This window comes from Amblyomma americanum, chromosome 1 (assembly GCF_052857255.1).
Source record: "Amblyomma americanum isolate KBUSLIRL-KWMA chromosome 1, ASM5285725v1, whole genome shotgun sequence".
Classification (NCBI taxonomy): domain Eukaryota; kingdom Metazoa; phylum Arthropoda; class Arachnida; order Ixodida; family Ixodidae; genus Amblyomma; species Amblyomma americanum.
Window position 1 is genome coordinate 101842500 of NC_135497.1, and position 17730 is coordinate 101860229.

General features: G+C 46.2%; 1 protein-coding gene across 3 annotated transcripts; it reads right to left on the reverse strand.

The window, feature by feature from the left end:
* Positions 1-4645: 4645 nt before the first annotated feature.
* LOC144113366 (uncharacterized) lies at positions 4646-17499 on the reverse strand. 3 transcript variants are annotated; one of them, XM_077646422.1, is made up of 7 exons: positions 17201-17476; positions 17005-17117; positions 10881-11001; positions 10331-10391; positions 8938-9020; positions 7814-8033; positions 4646-4753 (listed from the first exon to the last, which is right to left on the reverse strand). In XM_077646422.1, the coding sequence occupies exons 4-7, from the start codon at positions 10356-10358 to the stop codon at positions 4668-4670; spliced, it is 417 nt and encodes a 138-aa protein (XP_077502548.1). In that variant the 5' UTR covers positions 10359-10391; positions 10881-11001; positions 17005-17117; positions 17201-17476; the 3' UTR covers positions 4646-4667. The 3 variants fall into 3 exon arrangements, with proteins under 3 accessions (XP_077502548.1, XP_077502547.1, XP_077502546.1); XM_077646421.1 differs by having other exon boundaries at positions 10331-10396; positions 17201-17475; XM_077646420.1 differs by lacking the exons at positions 4646-4753; positions 7814-8033 and having other exon boundaries at positions 9016-10396; positions 17201-17499.
* Between the last annotated feature and the right edge of the window lie 231 nt (positions 17500-17730).

Here is a 17730-nt window from a genome sequence, read left to right on the forward strand (position 1 = left end):
ACGTCGCTGTAGGCCTGTGGCTGAAGTCACGTCCAACGTATGCCCGTCATGCTGCTTGCTACGCGTACACGGATCTCAACCTTCGCGACTTTCGAGGACCTGCAAAGTTCCTCCAGTCTCACATCGCCATCATCATCATCATCAGCCCGACTCCGCCCACGGCAGGAAAAATTCTTCTCTCATATCTCTCAGATTATCCCTTCTTAATCTCATCCGCTCACCATACTTTCTGCTTCCCCCTGCTACGCTTCTCATCCCTTAGAATCGAGTATGTTACCATTAAGGCCCATTGGTTATCTTGCCTTAGCATTACGTGCCCTGCTCAAGCCCATTTCATCCTCTTGGTTTTGATTAGGGTATCATTAACTCGTGTTTGATACCTGATCCACTACCTCTTTCTGTCTCTAAACGTTACGCCTATAATTTTTATTTCCGTAGCTCGCTGCGCTGCCCTTAACCTTAGCTGAACCCTTTTCGTTAGCCTCCACGTTTCTGCCCCGTAGGTCAGTACCGGTAAGATACAGCTGCTATACACTTTTTTCTTGGGGAATATTGGTAAACTGCCACTCATGATGTGAGGGAACTTGCCAAATGCGCCACACCCCATTCTTATTCTTCTAGTTATTTCGCTCTCGTGATTCGGATCCGCGGTCACTATGTGACCTACGTAGACGTATTCCCTTACCACTTCCAGCACTTCGCTACAAATTCTAAACTGCTGTTCCCTTCCGAGACTATTGAACACTACCTTGGTTTTCTGCACATCAATTTTTAGCCCCACTGTTCTGCTCTGCCTGTCTAATACATTAACCATACTTTGCAGTTAATCTCCTGAGTGACTCCCACAAATGGCAAAGATGAGCGTTTTTACGCCCGGCTGCGCACAGCGACCACCGCTGTCACTCGCACCGGGTTGCATGCAAGCAACGGCGGCACGCGACTTGACACAGCAGAGATATACGTATTCGCTCGGTGGCTTCACTTCACTCTTAGTAGACAGCCCCGTAATCTGACACCTCCATCCGCTCGTAAGTTAAGCAACCGACTATCACTATGTAGCATTTCCGCCGGCTGCGATTCGGCACCGACCTCTGAAGGGCGGGTATATATAGTGCGGACCTAGTGCTTGTACCGGCACAACACGCGTCTCACTATGCAGAACAATACGTAATAAATAAATGTTACGCTAGTACTTAATTACCGGCAAACAGAGGAGATATGACATCCATAATTTAAAATTTCAGATCCTATCACACAGCTATAGGAAAACGCATGTCTAATTTATTTTACGCCTGCGCTAGTACAGCGGCGGCGAGCAAGCCGGAGAGCCTGCTAAGGCGAAGACGTGCTCCACCGCAATGCAGCAGGAATTACCGAAAAGCGAGAAGATTGACCGATCCGCTTCCACGTAAAATGCGACGGAGGTTGTTTGGATAGTTTGGGGAAAGACTAAACGAATGCCCAGCCCGCAGCTTTGTCTTTGTCTTATAGCGAAAGTTCGCGTACGTGTAGTTTAAACCCCCGCCGGTGGGAAGTTAGCGCGAGCCGAACGAACCCTGCTCAGCCGTCGTAACGTACAAGTAGAAATTCGGCGCGCACGCTCAACTTCGACTGTGGAGCGCGGCTCGCCACAAGAAAAGCTTCAACATTTATGAAGCGAACTCAGGCACAAGGCAGAAAATCGCATGGGCCTCATATGTTTTGCATAGAAATGGTCAAGAGTATTTTTGCAGTTCGCAAGCTGCAACCTAAGGCGTGTACCATATATCCCGCAGAAAACCACTAACATGCACGACGAATCTGCGGTAATAAATTCTCACGATTATGTGAGCATTTATTACACGCATCTTACACTGCAGAGCGCCCGAAAGTAATATGTAAAAATATCACATTCCAGCTCTTCTTTATCGGCAAATAGAATGCCCGTCTTTAAAATTTTAAGAATCTGCCTCACAGCCTTGGTAAAAGCAATAGTATGTCAAATTCTTCAGGCCTACAGTTACTCCCACAAAGTGGCTAACGGCGATGACAGAGCAGACGCTCCTGGCGAGGCGAAGGAATGCTTTTCCACAATACACGGGGGAGGAGCAACCACAAGGTCGGAAGCACGCAAGAGCCGCTTCCGGGCAAGCACCGGCGTTTTAGCGGGGAAGACGAGAAAAGTACCCTGCTCGCAGCTTGTCCCCGCATGTGGACTTCCTCGGATTCGAGCTTAGCGCGAGCTTAAAAGCCCCCGCTCAGCCATTGTCACAGATGTAAATTTGAAAAAATAAGAGACGCCGACCAGTGAAAAAAGGTTTGTTCTTGACGTTTCGGATTCCACACGGAAGCCTTGTTCACAACCCTTACAAAAATCAATGTTGACTTTGTGTTGAAATTCCAGCAACCCATGTCAACACACACTGTTGAAATTGTGTTGAAAAGGTGGCGAGTTTTGGGTGATTCAGTGTTGACAGCATGTTGAGCCCATGTTGAAAATTGGCACATGAGTTTCTGTTGTGCATGTGTTGAATTAATTCAACACTAACTGCTGTTGATTTTCTGTTGAAGTGATGTTGAAAAGCTAAAAGTTGATTATCTGTTGAATTTCGACCAATAAACAACAAAAAATGTGTACGATCATAAGTTAGCCAGCAGCTAACTTGGCACGTGGCGGCCAGCCAAAGAATGAGGCGCGATGAGCAACGGCAGAGATATGATTTAATGGCAGTTAGGCACGAGCACCATGCCACTGCCAGCCTCGTCGTCTTTGTAACACTATCTGGGGCCATGAGCGATTGTTCCGGATCATTGAAGAGTACAAAATGGTGATGAGCTTGAGGGGTGAAAGTAGTGCCACAATGAATAAGCTGGGCGAATGATTCCTGGTCCAGAAAACTTCCAGGCCGCAGTACAGTGCATACTGTACAGCGATCACTACTACCTCGTGCCTTTCTAGCTATCGGCAGCCAGGACTAGGTCTTCCCATGTCCACAGCTACCCATAAGCTCATGGCTCTCGGAATCTCCAATACCGTGAGCGAACTGATCGAAGCAACCCTCACCGCCCAGTATGAGCGGCTCACTCACACACGCTGGCCGAGCGGTACTGCAGCAAGTTGGGATCTCCCCGCCGAGATCGGCCCCAAGTTACGCTGAACTTACATCGGAATATCGCCTAAATCTCCGCATTCCTCCCATTCCCAAACGGATGCACCCGGAACACCACGCCGAGAGACGGGCCGACCGGGCTCGTCAGTTCGAGAAACGCTTCAGCGGACGTCCGGACGTCACGTATACGGACGCCTCTTACCATCCATCGAGGCCAGCGATGGTGGCGGTAGCTCTCGCCCCTCACCGCAGCTGGTACACAGCCTGCAGCATTCGCAATGCAGAAACAGTCACCGCAGCTGAGGAGGTTGCCATTGCGCTCGCACTAGCTGACCCTAATACCAAAGTCGTCATCAGTGACTCTCAACAGGCTATTCGCAATTACGATGCTGGCCGTATCTCTTGCCAGGCGTTACACATTCTACGTTCTACAGCACCCTCTTCCACATCTCGCTTACTTCTTTGGGCTCCAGCCCACGAGTCGCTCAGCGGAAACGCCCAGGCACACACTCTCGCTCGAGATCTCAGCTGCCGAGCCGAGAGTATGATCAGCCACCCTGCTTCCGCTGACACTAATATCCCACGCGCTTCTCTACTCACCACTTACACGGACATACTCCAGCACTACCGACTCCAAAGGTGCACATATCCTCCCGCACACCGCGATCTAACAAGACGCGAGGCCGTCCAATGGCGCAAACTACAAACTGGCAGCTTCCCACACCCCCTCTTATACAGCAGGATCTTTCCGGAACAGATAGCCCCCATGTGTAAACACTGCTCAACTCCGGCCACACTTATACACATGGTGTGGACTTGTACACATTACAACACAGACAACGCAAACACCCCAGAGACGTGGGAGTCTCTCATGTGTACTTCCAAGCCAGCAGACCAACGCTGGCTTATCCAGCGCGCGGTGGAGGCCGCGGCATCCCAAAGGATCCCCGCCGACCTCCTCTAAGTCAGCGCAACCGGTCCTTTGACTGGTCCCCTGTTTTTGGGCGCAATAAAAGAGTTTACCTACCTACCAGCCAGGACCTAAAGTCAGAGCTGGTGGCAGGCAGGTACACCTCCCCAATGCAATGCCTCATCTCCTACTATGCACCATAGAAATCACCTTGTCCTTCTAAATTTACTACCACCTGTCAGATAAGCACAAGCTTGCCTGACTCATCCCCATTTCCATGAGTTTTGTACAGCTTAAAGCTGTAGTATGTACGTCATGTTAATTTAGCTGCGTCATATCACAATTCACCTCCAGACAGGCTAGTGCACTTTCTAGGTGATGAAGCCAGTGTGTACCTTGGATAAAGTGGGCATGCATTAGTAATTTTTTCGTGCACAGCTGGTTTGAACTATTTTGGATGAAGCAACCATTTTACTGCATCACACTCATTCAACTCGCAAATCTTTCAAGAAGTGATATTTCAGATATCTGCTTAGCTTAGAGACAAGTAGTTCTGTCAGCTGTAGATTATGAGCATATTCTGCGCGTTGTTACTGACCAACAACAAATATAGTTGGATATTCATTTTTTAACAGAAGGCAGGAAATAATAGTTGAACTCATTTCAGTTTATTTTAGTTCCCGTGCAAGGAGTGCTGCCAGGCTGTTTTTTAAATACGCCACATTGACTCCAGGAAAATGGTCACACGTGTACCCTGCAAAGATATAAAACAAATCACAATTACAGTGTGCTACATATCAACTGAAACACAAAGTCAATATTATTTGTGAGCACTGCCCTTGATCACCTCATCATACTGGTATGGTATATAGGGTTTACCATCCCAGAACAACACAAGGCTATAAGGGGCGCCGCAGTGGAAGGCTCCTGATTTGAACCACATGGCGTTCTGTGCACTGAAATATGGCCGCCGAGTGCATAACCACTGAGCCACTGCACTGGGGCATGCATGAAATTACATGTGCCGTCAAGAATGAGTCAATATGCCTGTCACTGCTTGCATGATATCAACTGAAACTATTGCCACAACTAGCTGCCTACACTCTGTGAACATTACCATACTATGCTTACTTTCTCCTTGTACATGAAACTGAAGAGAGTACACTAAAGCATCGGGTTACACACAGAATGTGCACTTCAATACTGTCCGTCTTGAACAGTTTCAGCAATATTAATTGTTCAGGAAAAGTAAAAGAAAATTCGACATCCACAACCACTGAGAAACAGTAACTGCAAAAAAATAAACTACAATGTTGGGCAGGCTGGGTTATACTAAGATAAATGCTAAGTACACAAAAGCAGCAAAAGCAATTAAACTGCACAAGCAGATAAAACTACCTTCCTAAAGAACCACTGCCATGCTACTTGTGCATTAATTACAGTTGTGTATAGAACATTCAATTTTATAGCTCTGATTTCCATGGCACTCCACAAAGAAAGCATGTCAGCACAGATTTTTTACTCTGCTTCAAACAAAACAGTCTGCTAAAGAGTCCTATTATTCATACAGTAGCCTGTTATGGCCTATGGTAACCTTCATAGTGGTAAGGCAGATCTCGCATACCTCACCCAACTGAATGTGCCCATGCTTGCTTCAGCTATTTGCACCAGAAATGAGTCATGAGGACCGAGCTTACAGAACGCTAAATTTCATGAACGCACAGTTTATCTTGTGCCTCCTTAGCAAGTAATAAAGTGCAGTAACCGACGAGTAATTCGGAGTTCGATGAGGCACTGTCAGTTACCCCATAGAAGCGCATACGTATTCACGACGGATATTTTGGACTTTCAAAGTTCGAAAGTTTGATTTTTCAGACTAATTTCAGTCGCCTGCGGGCCAAAATCGGCCATCTTATTGGCTTTTTGCTGGCGCAAAAGGCGCCATCTTGGATTGAGGTGGATTTACTCTGCAGTTGGATTGGCTTGAAATACTTTTGGTACCTCATTTTTGCCAGTAGAGGTCCCTGCGATCTCTGACACTTCGAGGTGGCAGTCGGATAGTCATCGCCGTCAACTTGCTTTTGTTGCCAAAATTCTCGGGGGCAGTTATCGCTTGTCTCATACGTTGAAAATTAAAAACTGGTTGTTGGGGGAAGGAAGTGGCGCAATATCTGTCTCACACCTCGGTGGACACCTGAACCGTGCATTAAGAGAAGGGATAAAGAAGGGACTAAGAGAACAATGAGGTGCCATAGTGGAGGGCTCCGGAGTAATTTCGACTACCTGGGGATCTTTAAACGTGCACTGACATCGCACAACTCAGGGGCGCCTGTGCATTTCGCCTCCATTGAAATGCGGCCGCTGCGGTCGGGTACGAACCCGGGGAATCCGGATTAGTAGCCGAGCTCCCTAACCACTGAGCCACCACAGCGGGTCTCATACAGTCATTCGCCGTTTCGTCACTTGGATTTCTCCGACCGTGTCGACAGAGTGACGCTCCGTCTTCATGAAGTTACATCCATTCGCCATTTTGTGATTGCTTTGAACGAAAAGTGCCTTGTCTTTGAGTGTGTTTGACAAGCGGTGTAGTGCACACTTGGGTTGTGGATAACATGGCCCCGCCAGGTCCATGAAGGAAGCGCGGGAAGTATTAAGCTAAACGCCGTGACCTTGCTGTCTAGCGTAGACAGTGAAAGCACAACTTTGGCACATATCGTCGGCAGCAAGAGAAATTTTCCGCTTAACTTCTCTTTCGCTGCGAAACACTGCCACCGAGTCGCACTCATGACGCCAAAACAAAGCAGGGAAATAGTGCAAACTGGGGTGCAGTACATGAAAGAGTGCCCGACACTAGGCTCAACAACACTGTCTGAAGAAAACGTGGCCAATGGCGGGGGAAGAATAAACAGACTATGAATGTGGATTCCGCTACACGTTTCGCTGGCCCCTCGTCGACTTGACAAGCGTTGACGACAATGAGAATGGCAGACTACACGTGGAAGGCCGCCATCGCGCACTGCTGTGAAGCTGACCCCCCAAAAGAAAAAATTAGCAGGTAACTCGCACCCTCACTTATTAAAGGCGTTTTTTTTAAATTTCGGTGCAGGTTATACGCGAGCAAATGCGGCACGTGCCAGCACTTTCTCATGGTGCAGCGTCTGTTTTTAAGGTATGCATTGGGTGACTGATAAAATATGTCAGCCTATTTGCCCACACACTTCTGCCAGCCACGCAAACATCCCCACTCATGTGGTCCCTCCACCTTCGCACATGACTGCACATGCCAGGTTTGGTGTTTTCAGCATACCATGTGGGCTAAGATATCTGCCAGCACACATTTCTGGTAGGAGTAATATAATAAACAACCATGAGAAATGTTAGCACAAGGCAGTTTGCGGTCTGTGGACCTTGTAGTCTTCACCTATGGAAAAGTTTATGTAGACATAGAAAAGGGGGGTGCCAAGTACCATAATATGGCACAAAAGCAGTGCTGTCGCCATGGGCGCAACCAATACACACACACTTGCAAGTGCTGTTGTGCTGTGGAATGTTATGTTAATCTGGCGCTAGAAAAATTAGCCTTCTAGGCTGAAGCCATGACAGTACAGCCCATAAAAGAAGTGCACCAAATTTCTGAGCAGCGAGGCAGTGGAGTGTTGGAAGGGACTGCTCTAAAGTCTTGCAAGCAGCCGGGTCTCTCTCATAACTTAAAACTCGAACTTAACTACATGGCCTATACTTTTCCTTCAATGCTTTGCTATAGTTTGGCCCTTAATTTTTAAGCAAGCAAGCAGAGAAGAGATGGAACACTCACCTATCACAGCAGACAGCCGAACAGGGTCTAGGGCCTCCTTCACAGGAAGGCCCTTTTGCACGTTATTCTTCATCCCATAGAGGGACTTTCCCCTCAACTCCTCCTCCGTGAACACATTCCGAAGGAGCGCCCTGGCGAATTTCCCAGGGCTGCTTTGACACTGCCGCTCCAACATTTGCAGAATGGTGCGGTCAACCAGTACGCCATTCCCAATGTCAACCTGCAAACAGCACAGCAATCAAAGATAAAGGCAAGCAAGCGAATTCAGCTGTTTCAATGGAAATGCTAGATTGCCCGTTATCCTCTGTGCAGTTGGGATGTCAGCAGTTGTTTAATGCGAGGAAATTACTTAACTGTACTGCAACTGCAAAAATTTTTCGAAAGAGATCCTGCATTAATGGGTTCAATGCGAATTGTAGTGCTGTAATAGCCTAGCGACTAGATGAAGTGCCTGCAAGGAAAGCATGGGCTCTTTCACGTTACCTGAGCATATTGCACTGTATGACCATCTACTTCAGGGGTCCTCAAATTGGATCTATGGTACACCGAGGTATGATGGAGGGCTTTTTGGGGTTTCCTGAGCATCTATTTACATGCATGCCTCTACAATAACCTTTTCAATTGCCAATTTTTTTAGGACTGATCACACTGCAACTGATTAGTGCACAGCCAGTCATAACTTAATTTGGTCATTTCTTCGATACGTGTTTCATAACCTGTTCGTGCTCAGCACTTCGCGGAAAAGATTTGAGGAATTTATGGTTGTAGACGGCTCAGTTGGTATACTAAGGCACCAATGCGTGTCTGATTTAGCATTTCGTCTCCATGCCTTGAGGAAGCAACAAGGATGATTGCACGTGGCTGGCTAAGCGAAAAACATGCATGTGCTGCCGATCACCCGCAGTGCCCTCTTTCTGGCGATTCTCCCTTTCACTGTCCGGTGGGGCGACGGTCTGCAGACATGCAGATATACATTTTAGGACATGCCTCTAATGGGCTCATGCATGAATTCAAGAAGCCGTGATAACTTCTCTATCGAATGCCAGAGAAAATTTCAAACGCAGAAGAGTACCTCACTTGTATATTCAAGAGTATGTGCAACGATCATATTTTAGCTCACAAACCTTTGCACATGGCACAACAGGCTGATCTGGCTCCTTTTTGGACTCCAGCATCCTCTCCAGCCGTTTCACCATTTTGGCTGGCACTGCAATGGACAGGGAAAGAAAATTGTTAGCATTCTATTAAAACAGGAAGAATGTGAGCACACCACTCAAAGCCCAGGCAGCAACCCGCAAGTAAGTAGTCTATTTTCCAGTTGTAAACAAAACACACCTATAAACATCTACCATTATAAAAAAGTATGGAATCAGTTAAAAGGGCCCTGAAATGAATTCGATGAGCTTATTCTAGTGCAACATATCTGCAGAGGTGGTCTTTATAAGCATTCAATTCATATTTGAAAGCTGTGCATGAACACTATAATTTGAAATAATTTTTAAATCTCTGCTCGCAGTACCTCGCAATCGATTAAGGAGACACACCTCATCGTGCGTCCCCCACCCCAATGACATCAGTGGGCAGAGGCGGTGAGGCGTGTCTCCGTAACCGGTTGCAAGCTACTGCGAGCAGATTTTTAAAAAATTATTTCCAAATGATAGGGTCCATGCAGAGCTTCCAAATATGACTCGAATGCCCACAAAGACCACCTCTACAAATCTGGTCCACTAGAATGAGCCCATCAAAATGATATCAGGGGCCCTTTAAAACAAAAACACCGGTTTCTGGGCATGTTAAGGGTAGCCAATGCCTGTTTCGCAGAGCAGGGTTTGTACATTTTCCTTTCCAAAATACACAAATATTCAAGAGGCATTCCTATCGCTGGCCTATATTTTAAATTTACATGAATAAAAATACTGCCACAAGGTTTCGTTTCCTCCAAAAAGCGCAAGGGGCCTAGCATCTAAGCTGTAGCAGCCGCATAGATTCTAGGAAAGTTTATTATCATTAGTAGTGAATATTGCTCGCCAATGTGTGGAACCAAAGGTTTATAGCTACTTAGAATAAAGCTGGAATTCAACCTAGTTCATGTACAAAATGATGAGCCATTTCAGTGGAGTGTACTGTATCAAGGCTCTCTCAAAGATTCTCCAGAAACTGGGTGTTAGGTTGAACACTATCTGTCATCTATACAACTGGCTGACAAACACATTTTTTAAAAATGAAGAAACATCTCCAAGTGCAAAGCCTATCCACAAGCTATCAACTGAAGAACTTTTTGCAAACATTTTCACACAGTTCATATGATGGGCCTTGCTTGAGTCCATGAGATGCCCTAGAGTATATTGCGCATAAATAAAATCTCAAATTGCAAGATATGTCCGAGATGTCGCTCTGCTTAAAAACAAACACAGACGTCTTACATTAAAAATGAATATTGCATTGTTAACCAGCCTGATTAAAACACTCATATCTGAAATGAACACCAAGAAAGAGATTGTTATGACTTGTGCTTACCAGCAAGGAGAAGGAAAAGGAAAGACATGGAAGGTTAATCAGAACAAACCATTTTGCTGTGCTGCACTGTGAGAAAGGAGTGTCGGGGCAATGGTGAAGCAGAAAAAGAAGCAAGAGGAAAATGAAATCAGTAAACAATGTCAGCACAGACATAAGTTTGAAAACTCAGGCAGGCAAATATTTTCGTTAAGCAATAGATATGGCAATACTAACAATGCCCAACGGTGCGTGCTTATAAAGAGACCATCTTGATCTGAAAGTGTTGACAGTTAAAGGCAAAGAATAAACAGTGCTGTAGAAGAGGAAACATTACACCCGCTGAGCACGAACACAGTACAAATGTATGCTTCGGGCATAGAACAGTTGTATCTGTGAAGTGGTGATCAAGAACCAGCAGACTGCACACAGTTATGCTAAGTATTCAGACATGTATGACGCAATGCCTCCAAGTACAAAATGCACGCACTTAATGATTTATTGCAAGAACAGGTTTCATGCCAAAACTAAAATTTCAAGTGCAAGGAATGTGAAGCCATCCCAGAATTCTCACCAGCTATTTTCTCGGCTGCTTCCAGCTGCCTCTTCAAGCTTTCATTTTCATTTCTCAGGCAGGAAATCTCCTCCTGCTGCTCCTTAAGCTGCTGTGCAGCTGATCTACAGCATGGGTGTTCCTGAAGAAGTGGCATGACAATTATTGAAATGTAAAATATTTTAAAAATTGAAGCATATCCTTGTGCAGTTTCAACCACTTCTGGCTGTAGTATACATGCCAGATGTCTTCAGTATTAAAAAAAAAGGTTTGGTTTTTGTAATGATTGCAGTAGTTTACTGCATGACCACTTAAAACTGAATAGCATGCACTTCAGCTGTTCTAATGTCCACATGATATGCGCTACTAGCAAGGGCTACACATTTCTAACATAATGAAACATCCAGCACTGAAAAGTATGAGTATTTCAGATTGCATTTCATTACTGAGGTAGAAAAACTGAATCCACAAAAAAAAAACCACTATCAAGGACACAGGCGAATATGAACAATCTGCTTACGTGTGCACTTGTCACAAATAAACAAGCACCATGTGCAAAAAAACTACCTTTATAGTTTAGAAGCCACTTTACTGCTGTTGCATATTCTCATCAAGTACCACATGCATTAAATGAAAAACACTAACTTCAACCAAGACACCAATGGATTAACATAATGCACCATCCGTTAGTTCATAATATGAACACCCACAAGTAATTAGCGCTTCAGGTTTGCCCCTGATTTGGTTTGAGAAGAAAAGAGGAGCACACACTGTGCAATTTGTAGACAAAGGCATGCTTTGGCAGTGGGAATCCTAAAGTTCAGCCATGTTTGTGCACACATATGGAACCACCCCTTGACTCCACCAAAACAAAGGGCAAATATACCAACCAAAATGTAAGGACTATTTCAGCCATTTGACTGGCACTCTTAGAGGTTGTGACCCCTGGCAGCACCCATTACCAGTTAATAGAATGGCAGCAAATAACTTGCGAGTCCATGCTTAGTGACAGTTTTCTTGTTGATTATTAAGCAATTCAGTCATATGTAATGTGAAACTAAAAAAGAACAAATTGATTTGGTTTACTTTGGAGGTACTGCGTACCCAGCCCTTATTTTTCCATCAAATGGGAGTTTAAGGATGAAGCGAAAACCTGCTAGTGGTTTTATGCCATTATACAATACAACTGCCATCTACTCTGCCAGGGTGGCTCGGTAGTTATGGTGCTCGGCTTCTAACCCTAAAGACTAGATATACCGTATGACCTCTCCCACTGCGATTCTACGCTGTTTGTCACCAGTGGCTCAGAGTGGCATTTACAAATGCCTATTCGGACCTCATCACAATGGCAGACTCTCCTGCACGTGAGAACTACGGGTTTGATGAGCGGATCGGGCACCTACTTAGCGACTGCCAACGGTTTGAGTGTGAGTGCACCCTCCCAACCACTTGGGCCCTTGTCCTCCACCCCCATAAGCAAGGTTTGTAGTGCACTGCACCTAACATTAATATAAGAGGAAAGCAGTGAAGGCGGTTTTGAAATTTTTAAAGCTCTCACAGTTGAGTTTCTGGCTATAAACTATGCACCTACTACAGTCAGATACAGCTCAAGAAAGAAGTGGCAAAATGCCCCAAAGGAGGACCTTCTTTCATTGGCATCAACCGATCTTTATGCCATTATGGTTAATCCATGGCTAATTGCAGTCAATCAACCTCTAGCTCTCAATCCCCAGCAGCCGCAGAGCAACTAACCAAGGCGACACTCTAAACAACAATGCAGTGGAGAGTCCTAACAATCGCTCGATCCAGACAGGCTGCCATTGGAAACTAAACCTGGCAACATGTAACGCAAAAACCTTAAGAGTGAGGCTAGCCTGGCAGTGTTAGAAAAATTTCCAGGTATTGGATGTCTAGGGTTTAGTGATGTTAGGAGGGCAGATGAAGCATATAAAATGTTAACGGGTGACACCGTACTATGTTGCTGATTAATGTCAAGGAGAGAGCTAGATGTGACATCCCTGGAAACAAAAAGGAATTCTGCAGCCTTAATGAGATGTTGGCAACTATTGTAATTGAGCTTAACGAGAAGGTTGTACCGCCATCAGCATGCTTAACATGAACGCTCGGCAGCATGGCTTGGGCTGGCTTGGACTGATGTCAGCGCTGCGACGCGTCACAATTTTGGTACGACTGTCAGGTCATGAATGACGCCACATGGAGGTCGGCCAGTGGTAGGTTTGTATAGAGGAGCGACATGTATACGCTTGTCTGAAGTGGCAGTGCTCGACTTGCTGTACTATAAGGACGCTTGATGACATCACCCATTTCACTTGCTATCTGTGATTTTCGATACCACCTGCGAGTACACATACGACCCATAAGCTTTTAGTGCAAAAGCAGTTTTGCTCACTAACATCAACCAGGAATTTTGTGATCATTGGATCTTGTGCAGTTTCCTAGCAATAGCGATGATACATCAGGTAAGTTAAAAAGAAATCAAGATAACATCCACCACTGGGAGTCGAACCCGCGGCGAGGTGAACTGATCAGATTTGCAGGCCACTGCGCGAGAGCACTAGGCTATCACCGCAGCCAAACACACCTCGTGTTAAACTGCAGAACACAGTTATGCCGTGAATTGCACATCTGCAGTGCAAATAGGCTTATAGGGGTTTAACGTCCCAAAGCAACTCAGGCTATGAGAGACGCCGTAGTGAAGGGCTCCGGAAATTTCGACCACCTGGGGTTCTTTAACGTGCACTGACATCGCACAGTACACGGGCCTCTAGCATTTTGTCTAAACCGAAATTTGACCGCCGCGGTCGAGATCGAACCCGTGTCTTTCAGGCCGGCAGCCGAGCGCCATAACCACTAAGCCACCGCGGCGGCTGTTGCAGTGCAAACAGATCAGACAAGCTTAACAGGAGTGTAATATTGTCCCCAGATGTGTCGACGGCCCAGCAAAGCAAAATCATGACCTCTACTCAGTTTTACTGCGTTAAAGAGACTATGGGACTATGCAATGAATAATAAGTCACTTGTAAATGTTTTCAATGCTTAGAAATGATGCTAAGAAGCATTCACACCAAGTACGAGTCTTCGAAACTGAACCGGCAATTTATTATGAATTTTTAAAAACCGTGTTTTTTTAAATTTGCGGGCTGATTGGTGTCCTCGTAGTGACCGATTTTTAAACTTATATCGTGAAAAAAGACGTCACTGTACCCATGACGTCGCCAGGCCACCACACGCTCTCATTCGCTGGAGCCACGGCAGCCACGAAGTCACAGGCACACTTCCGGTAGCCGTGAAAATCGTCTCCTCGTGCCACCGCACGACTCTCTCGGGCAAGCGCGAGCCAGGGCATTGCCTTCGCGCATATGGTTTCAATTTTCCTCTGCCGCCTCCTTCTGTATGGAGTTCCGGAGCCACTCGCAGTGGCTCGTCGAGTCGCTACTGTCGTCACTGGCGTTCAGTCGGTATGGCGTGAACGCATAGGGCTCGATGCCCATCGCGGCCGTAAGAGCGAGCAGTCGCACCTTGAGGTTCTGGTCTATTACTGCTAACTACAACAGACGACAAGCAAAGAAACCCGACGCGCGCCGCAATCACGCCGCCGACGCTGCTGCTGGGGTGCTAGGAGCGACAACCGGAAGTTGCAAAAGGAACGTCAGCGGATGACGTATTCATGGGCGGGGCCCAGTCCCAGAGCTGTTTTCTTTATTTTTGTCTGGTGCCCCGCGTGTACGAGTTGAGGGGGGAGAGGAGGAGCGTAATTTTAAATCGTCTATATCTTCGGTGTTATTGATGCTAGCTTAAAAATTCTTGCATTGGGGTGACGAGTGATGAAATGCCTATCTCTCGTCTGCTTTATGTAATCTCAATTAATTTATTGCAGTCCCTTGAAAACCCTACAAATTTTATTGCCATATGCCCTGAAATTATTTATTTTCCTGCTGTATTGCAGGCTAGAAAATGGCAGGCTTTGCACAATGTTTGCTAGGCTAGGGGAATCACACCCTTTACAGAAAATTGAAAATTGATTTCTTGGGGAAAGGAAATGGCCCAGTGTCTGTCTCACATATCAGCAGACACCTGAACAGGACACCTGAACCCTGCCATAAGGGAAGGGATAAAGGAGGGACTAAAAGAAGAAAGGAAGAAACAGGTACCGTAGTGGAGCTTTTAGTCCATTGCCGGTTTTTGTTCAATAATATGATACTTATACAAGTGGTAATGCTAGGGTTGAGGTCCATCATATTTTGCACTTTCTACATGCTGAATGGAAAGAATGGTACCCAAATATTAAGGAACCGTGCTGAGTGCGAAAAGGAAACTGCGGATAACCTAGAACATCGCGGAAACGACACTGCAGATTTGGAGACTCCAGACGAGACGTCATTGATGAGTGTTGCCCTGTACAGCAGTCTGTGTTGAAAGGGACACAGGATGAGCGCTCGTCCTGTGTCCCTCTCTTGTCCTCGTTTGTCTCATGCTAAGGCAACCTGGATATCATGAATCACCAACTGGCCTAAAACTCCACTTTATTAAAAGCTTAGTTTGAATCGCATCAACGAGTCTAGCTCAAGACATGTACGTGCAGTTCTTATGCCCCGACACTAGATCTCCAGAGCAGCATGGACTATGCAGGAAGCCGCCCTGCAAAGAACCCTTCGATGCACACTTTGAGGCCAAGCTCGAAAGGCATGCAAGACATCGCACACCATGTTGCTTTGCTGAGATAAGCAAACCGCAACATTTTCCGGGTGCACATGAGACTGCAGCCACGACCAAAAAGTGGCAAAACAAGCCTGTCAAGTGGGTGCTCTTCCCCCGCCGGTCAGACACAGGAGTAAGACAAGTCGACCAGTCAAATCGAGCTGCACTCCAGCTGTGGTTAGCTGCCGTAAACATACTGAGATATTATCTCAGCAACAGTGGCCAACGCTCAATGGAACTGGCGTCAGTCCAAGCCATGCTGTCAAGCATTCGTGTTAAGTGTGCCGACAGCAGTGCAGGCAATGAACTTATGGTCGTGAACACAGAAACCTATGGCAGATAGCTACAAACTCTAGTTGTGGCAATGCGCGGTGGCTACTTTTCACAATGTGGCAAAAAGGGTTCTGCTGCCTTGCCTGCTTCTGGCAAACGGAGAAACACACCTCCCTTTCTACTGTTTTTTAAAGCAATCGCCGTGCATCACCACAAGTAGAGTTCGAGGCTGCTCGGCACGCACTTCAGTGCTCATGCTCATAAATTTCATGACTGCGCAGGTTTACACAGCTATACCCAGACATTATGAGGAGATGTTTGAAAGATTCTAAGGAGACATTGTTAACTATGCCTGGAACCCGACAGGGTCAGTTTAAGCGAAGCAGGAGAGGCCTTTGTTTTGCAGTGGACGTAGCATAGTTAGTCTGATGATAATTTGATCAATGCACACCCCCACACACAAAAACCCCTACCATCAGCAGCAATATGCAGCATTGTAGATCATGCTATTACAAATGATTAGCAACTCATCGTCGTAGCAGCAAGCGCAGGGGCACCTATGCATCAGCTAGGTTTGGGCTGCTAAGCACATGCAACGAACTACCATCTGCACCAATGCAATAATTGGCAACAGACCTTAACAAAGTCCTGAGCAGTTCGTTACTTTATAGCCCTTGCATGCAGTTGTGTGACCGTTCTTGTGGTCTCTACTTTTTCTCAGGCGTGTACAAACAGCCCAGGCCTGGATGTCCTCTAAAGTATTTGGTTTCCCGCCTTTCCGTCTTTTGCGGCAAAAATTTATAAGACACTATTTAAATACCACACAGAGAAAATAAGCGATGGCCTAGGCAGTAAAGCGTTTACATATGCAACTTCTGCGTGCAGGTTGCGAATGCACGTGGAACAAATTTTTGTTCCCTTGCTCGTCAAGAGGCACAGGAACAAAGTTATTAGTAAACCTGATACAGTAAATTGCCCCGCATTAAAAGCATGTTACAATAACAGCATCTGTGGTGAAATGCCCACAGTTATCCTTGATATTGCGTTCGCCACCGCGCACGCACAAATATTCAAACGGCCCCCCTTGAACTGAAATCGCTTTGAAATGAACGACAGTGCAAAGAACACACGTAACAGCATCATTGATACGCACATTGCACGTGGACATCCCGGCTGACGGTTGGCTGTCCTCCCTCCGCCTGTCCACGCATTCTGGCGCTTCCGCGGCAAGTTTCGCCCTTTTTTTTTCTAGTGAGGCTTGTTTACCTGTCAGAAACAATGCAAATGAACTCCACTACCTGAAAAGGCGTAAACTTGACTAAACACGCAAAAGAAATACAAGTACTCACCTAGGTACAGCAATTCAGCTTTCGCCGGCTGCTCGCCCTCCTTCCAAAAAACGCTCACAACTGAGCCTTTCAATTGTTTTATGGCGCCTTCTTCGGTTAAAAGTCGGATGCCGATGGCAGGGTCCGCGAGGGATTTAACAGGATAAACATCCCACTTAGCTTCCTCCACCCATTTTATCAAAATGTGGCTCATTGTCACGGAGTGGGTAGAAACACGAGGCCTTCCTGTAGCACCTGCTGAACCGACTGGACCGCAAACAGGGCTTGGTGGCTTGGCTTGGATGGTTGGAATTACAGGTGCGGTATTTGGCTGCACTCATGCCTTTTGCCGCTAGGGAAGGGCACCTACGGTTGGTGTGGCGCTACAGTCAACCTGTTGGGCAAGATTGCATTTGCCATTACTTTACTTCAAGCACGCTTCATTACTCGATTTCAAAATAATAAGACAGGAAAAATTCACCGGTAGGCAGTGAGAGGAGAGTAATCATTTATCCTAGCACATGCACTTAACACCGCGTTCGAAAATTGCA

What these genes read in the sequence shown, in the direction of transcription:
- LOC144113366 (XM_077646420.1), bottom strand. Translation starts at nt 17,393, where the DNA reads ATGAGCCACATTTTGATAAAATGGGTGGAGGAAGCTAAGTGGGATGTT. An exon ending in AGCTGAATTGCTGTACCTAG is followed by an intron (nt 17,118 to 17,200) that starts GTGAGTACTTGT and finishes TGTTTCTGACAG; the next exon opens with GTAAACAAGCCTCACTAGAA. An exon ending in CCGGGATGTCCACGTGCAAT is followed by an intron (nt 11,002 to 17,004) that starts GTGCGTATCAAT and finishes CCACTTCTTCAG; the next exon opens with GAACACCCATGCTGTAGATC.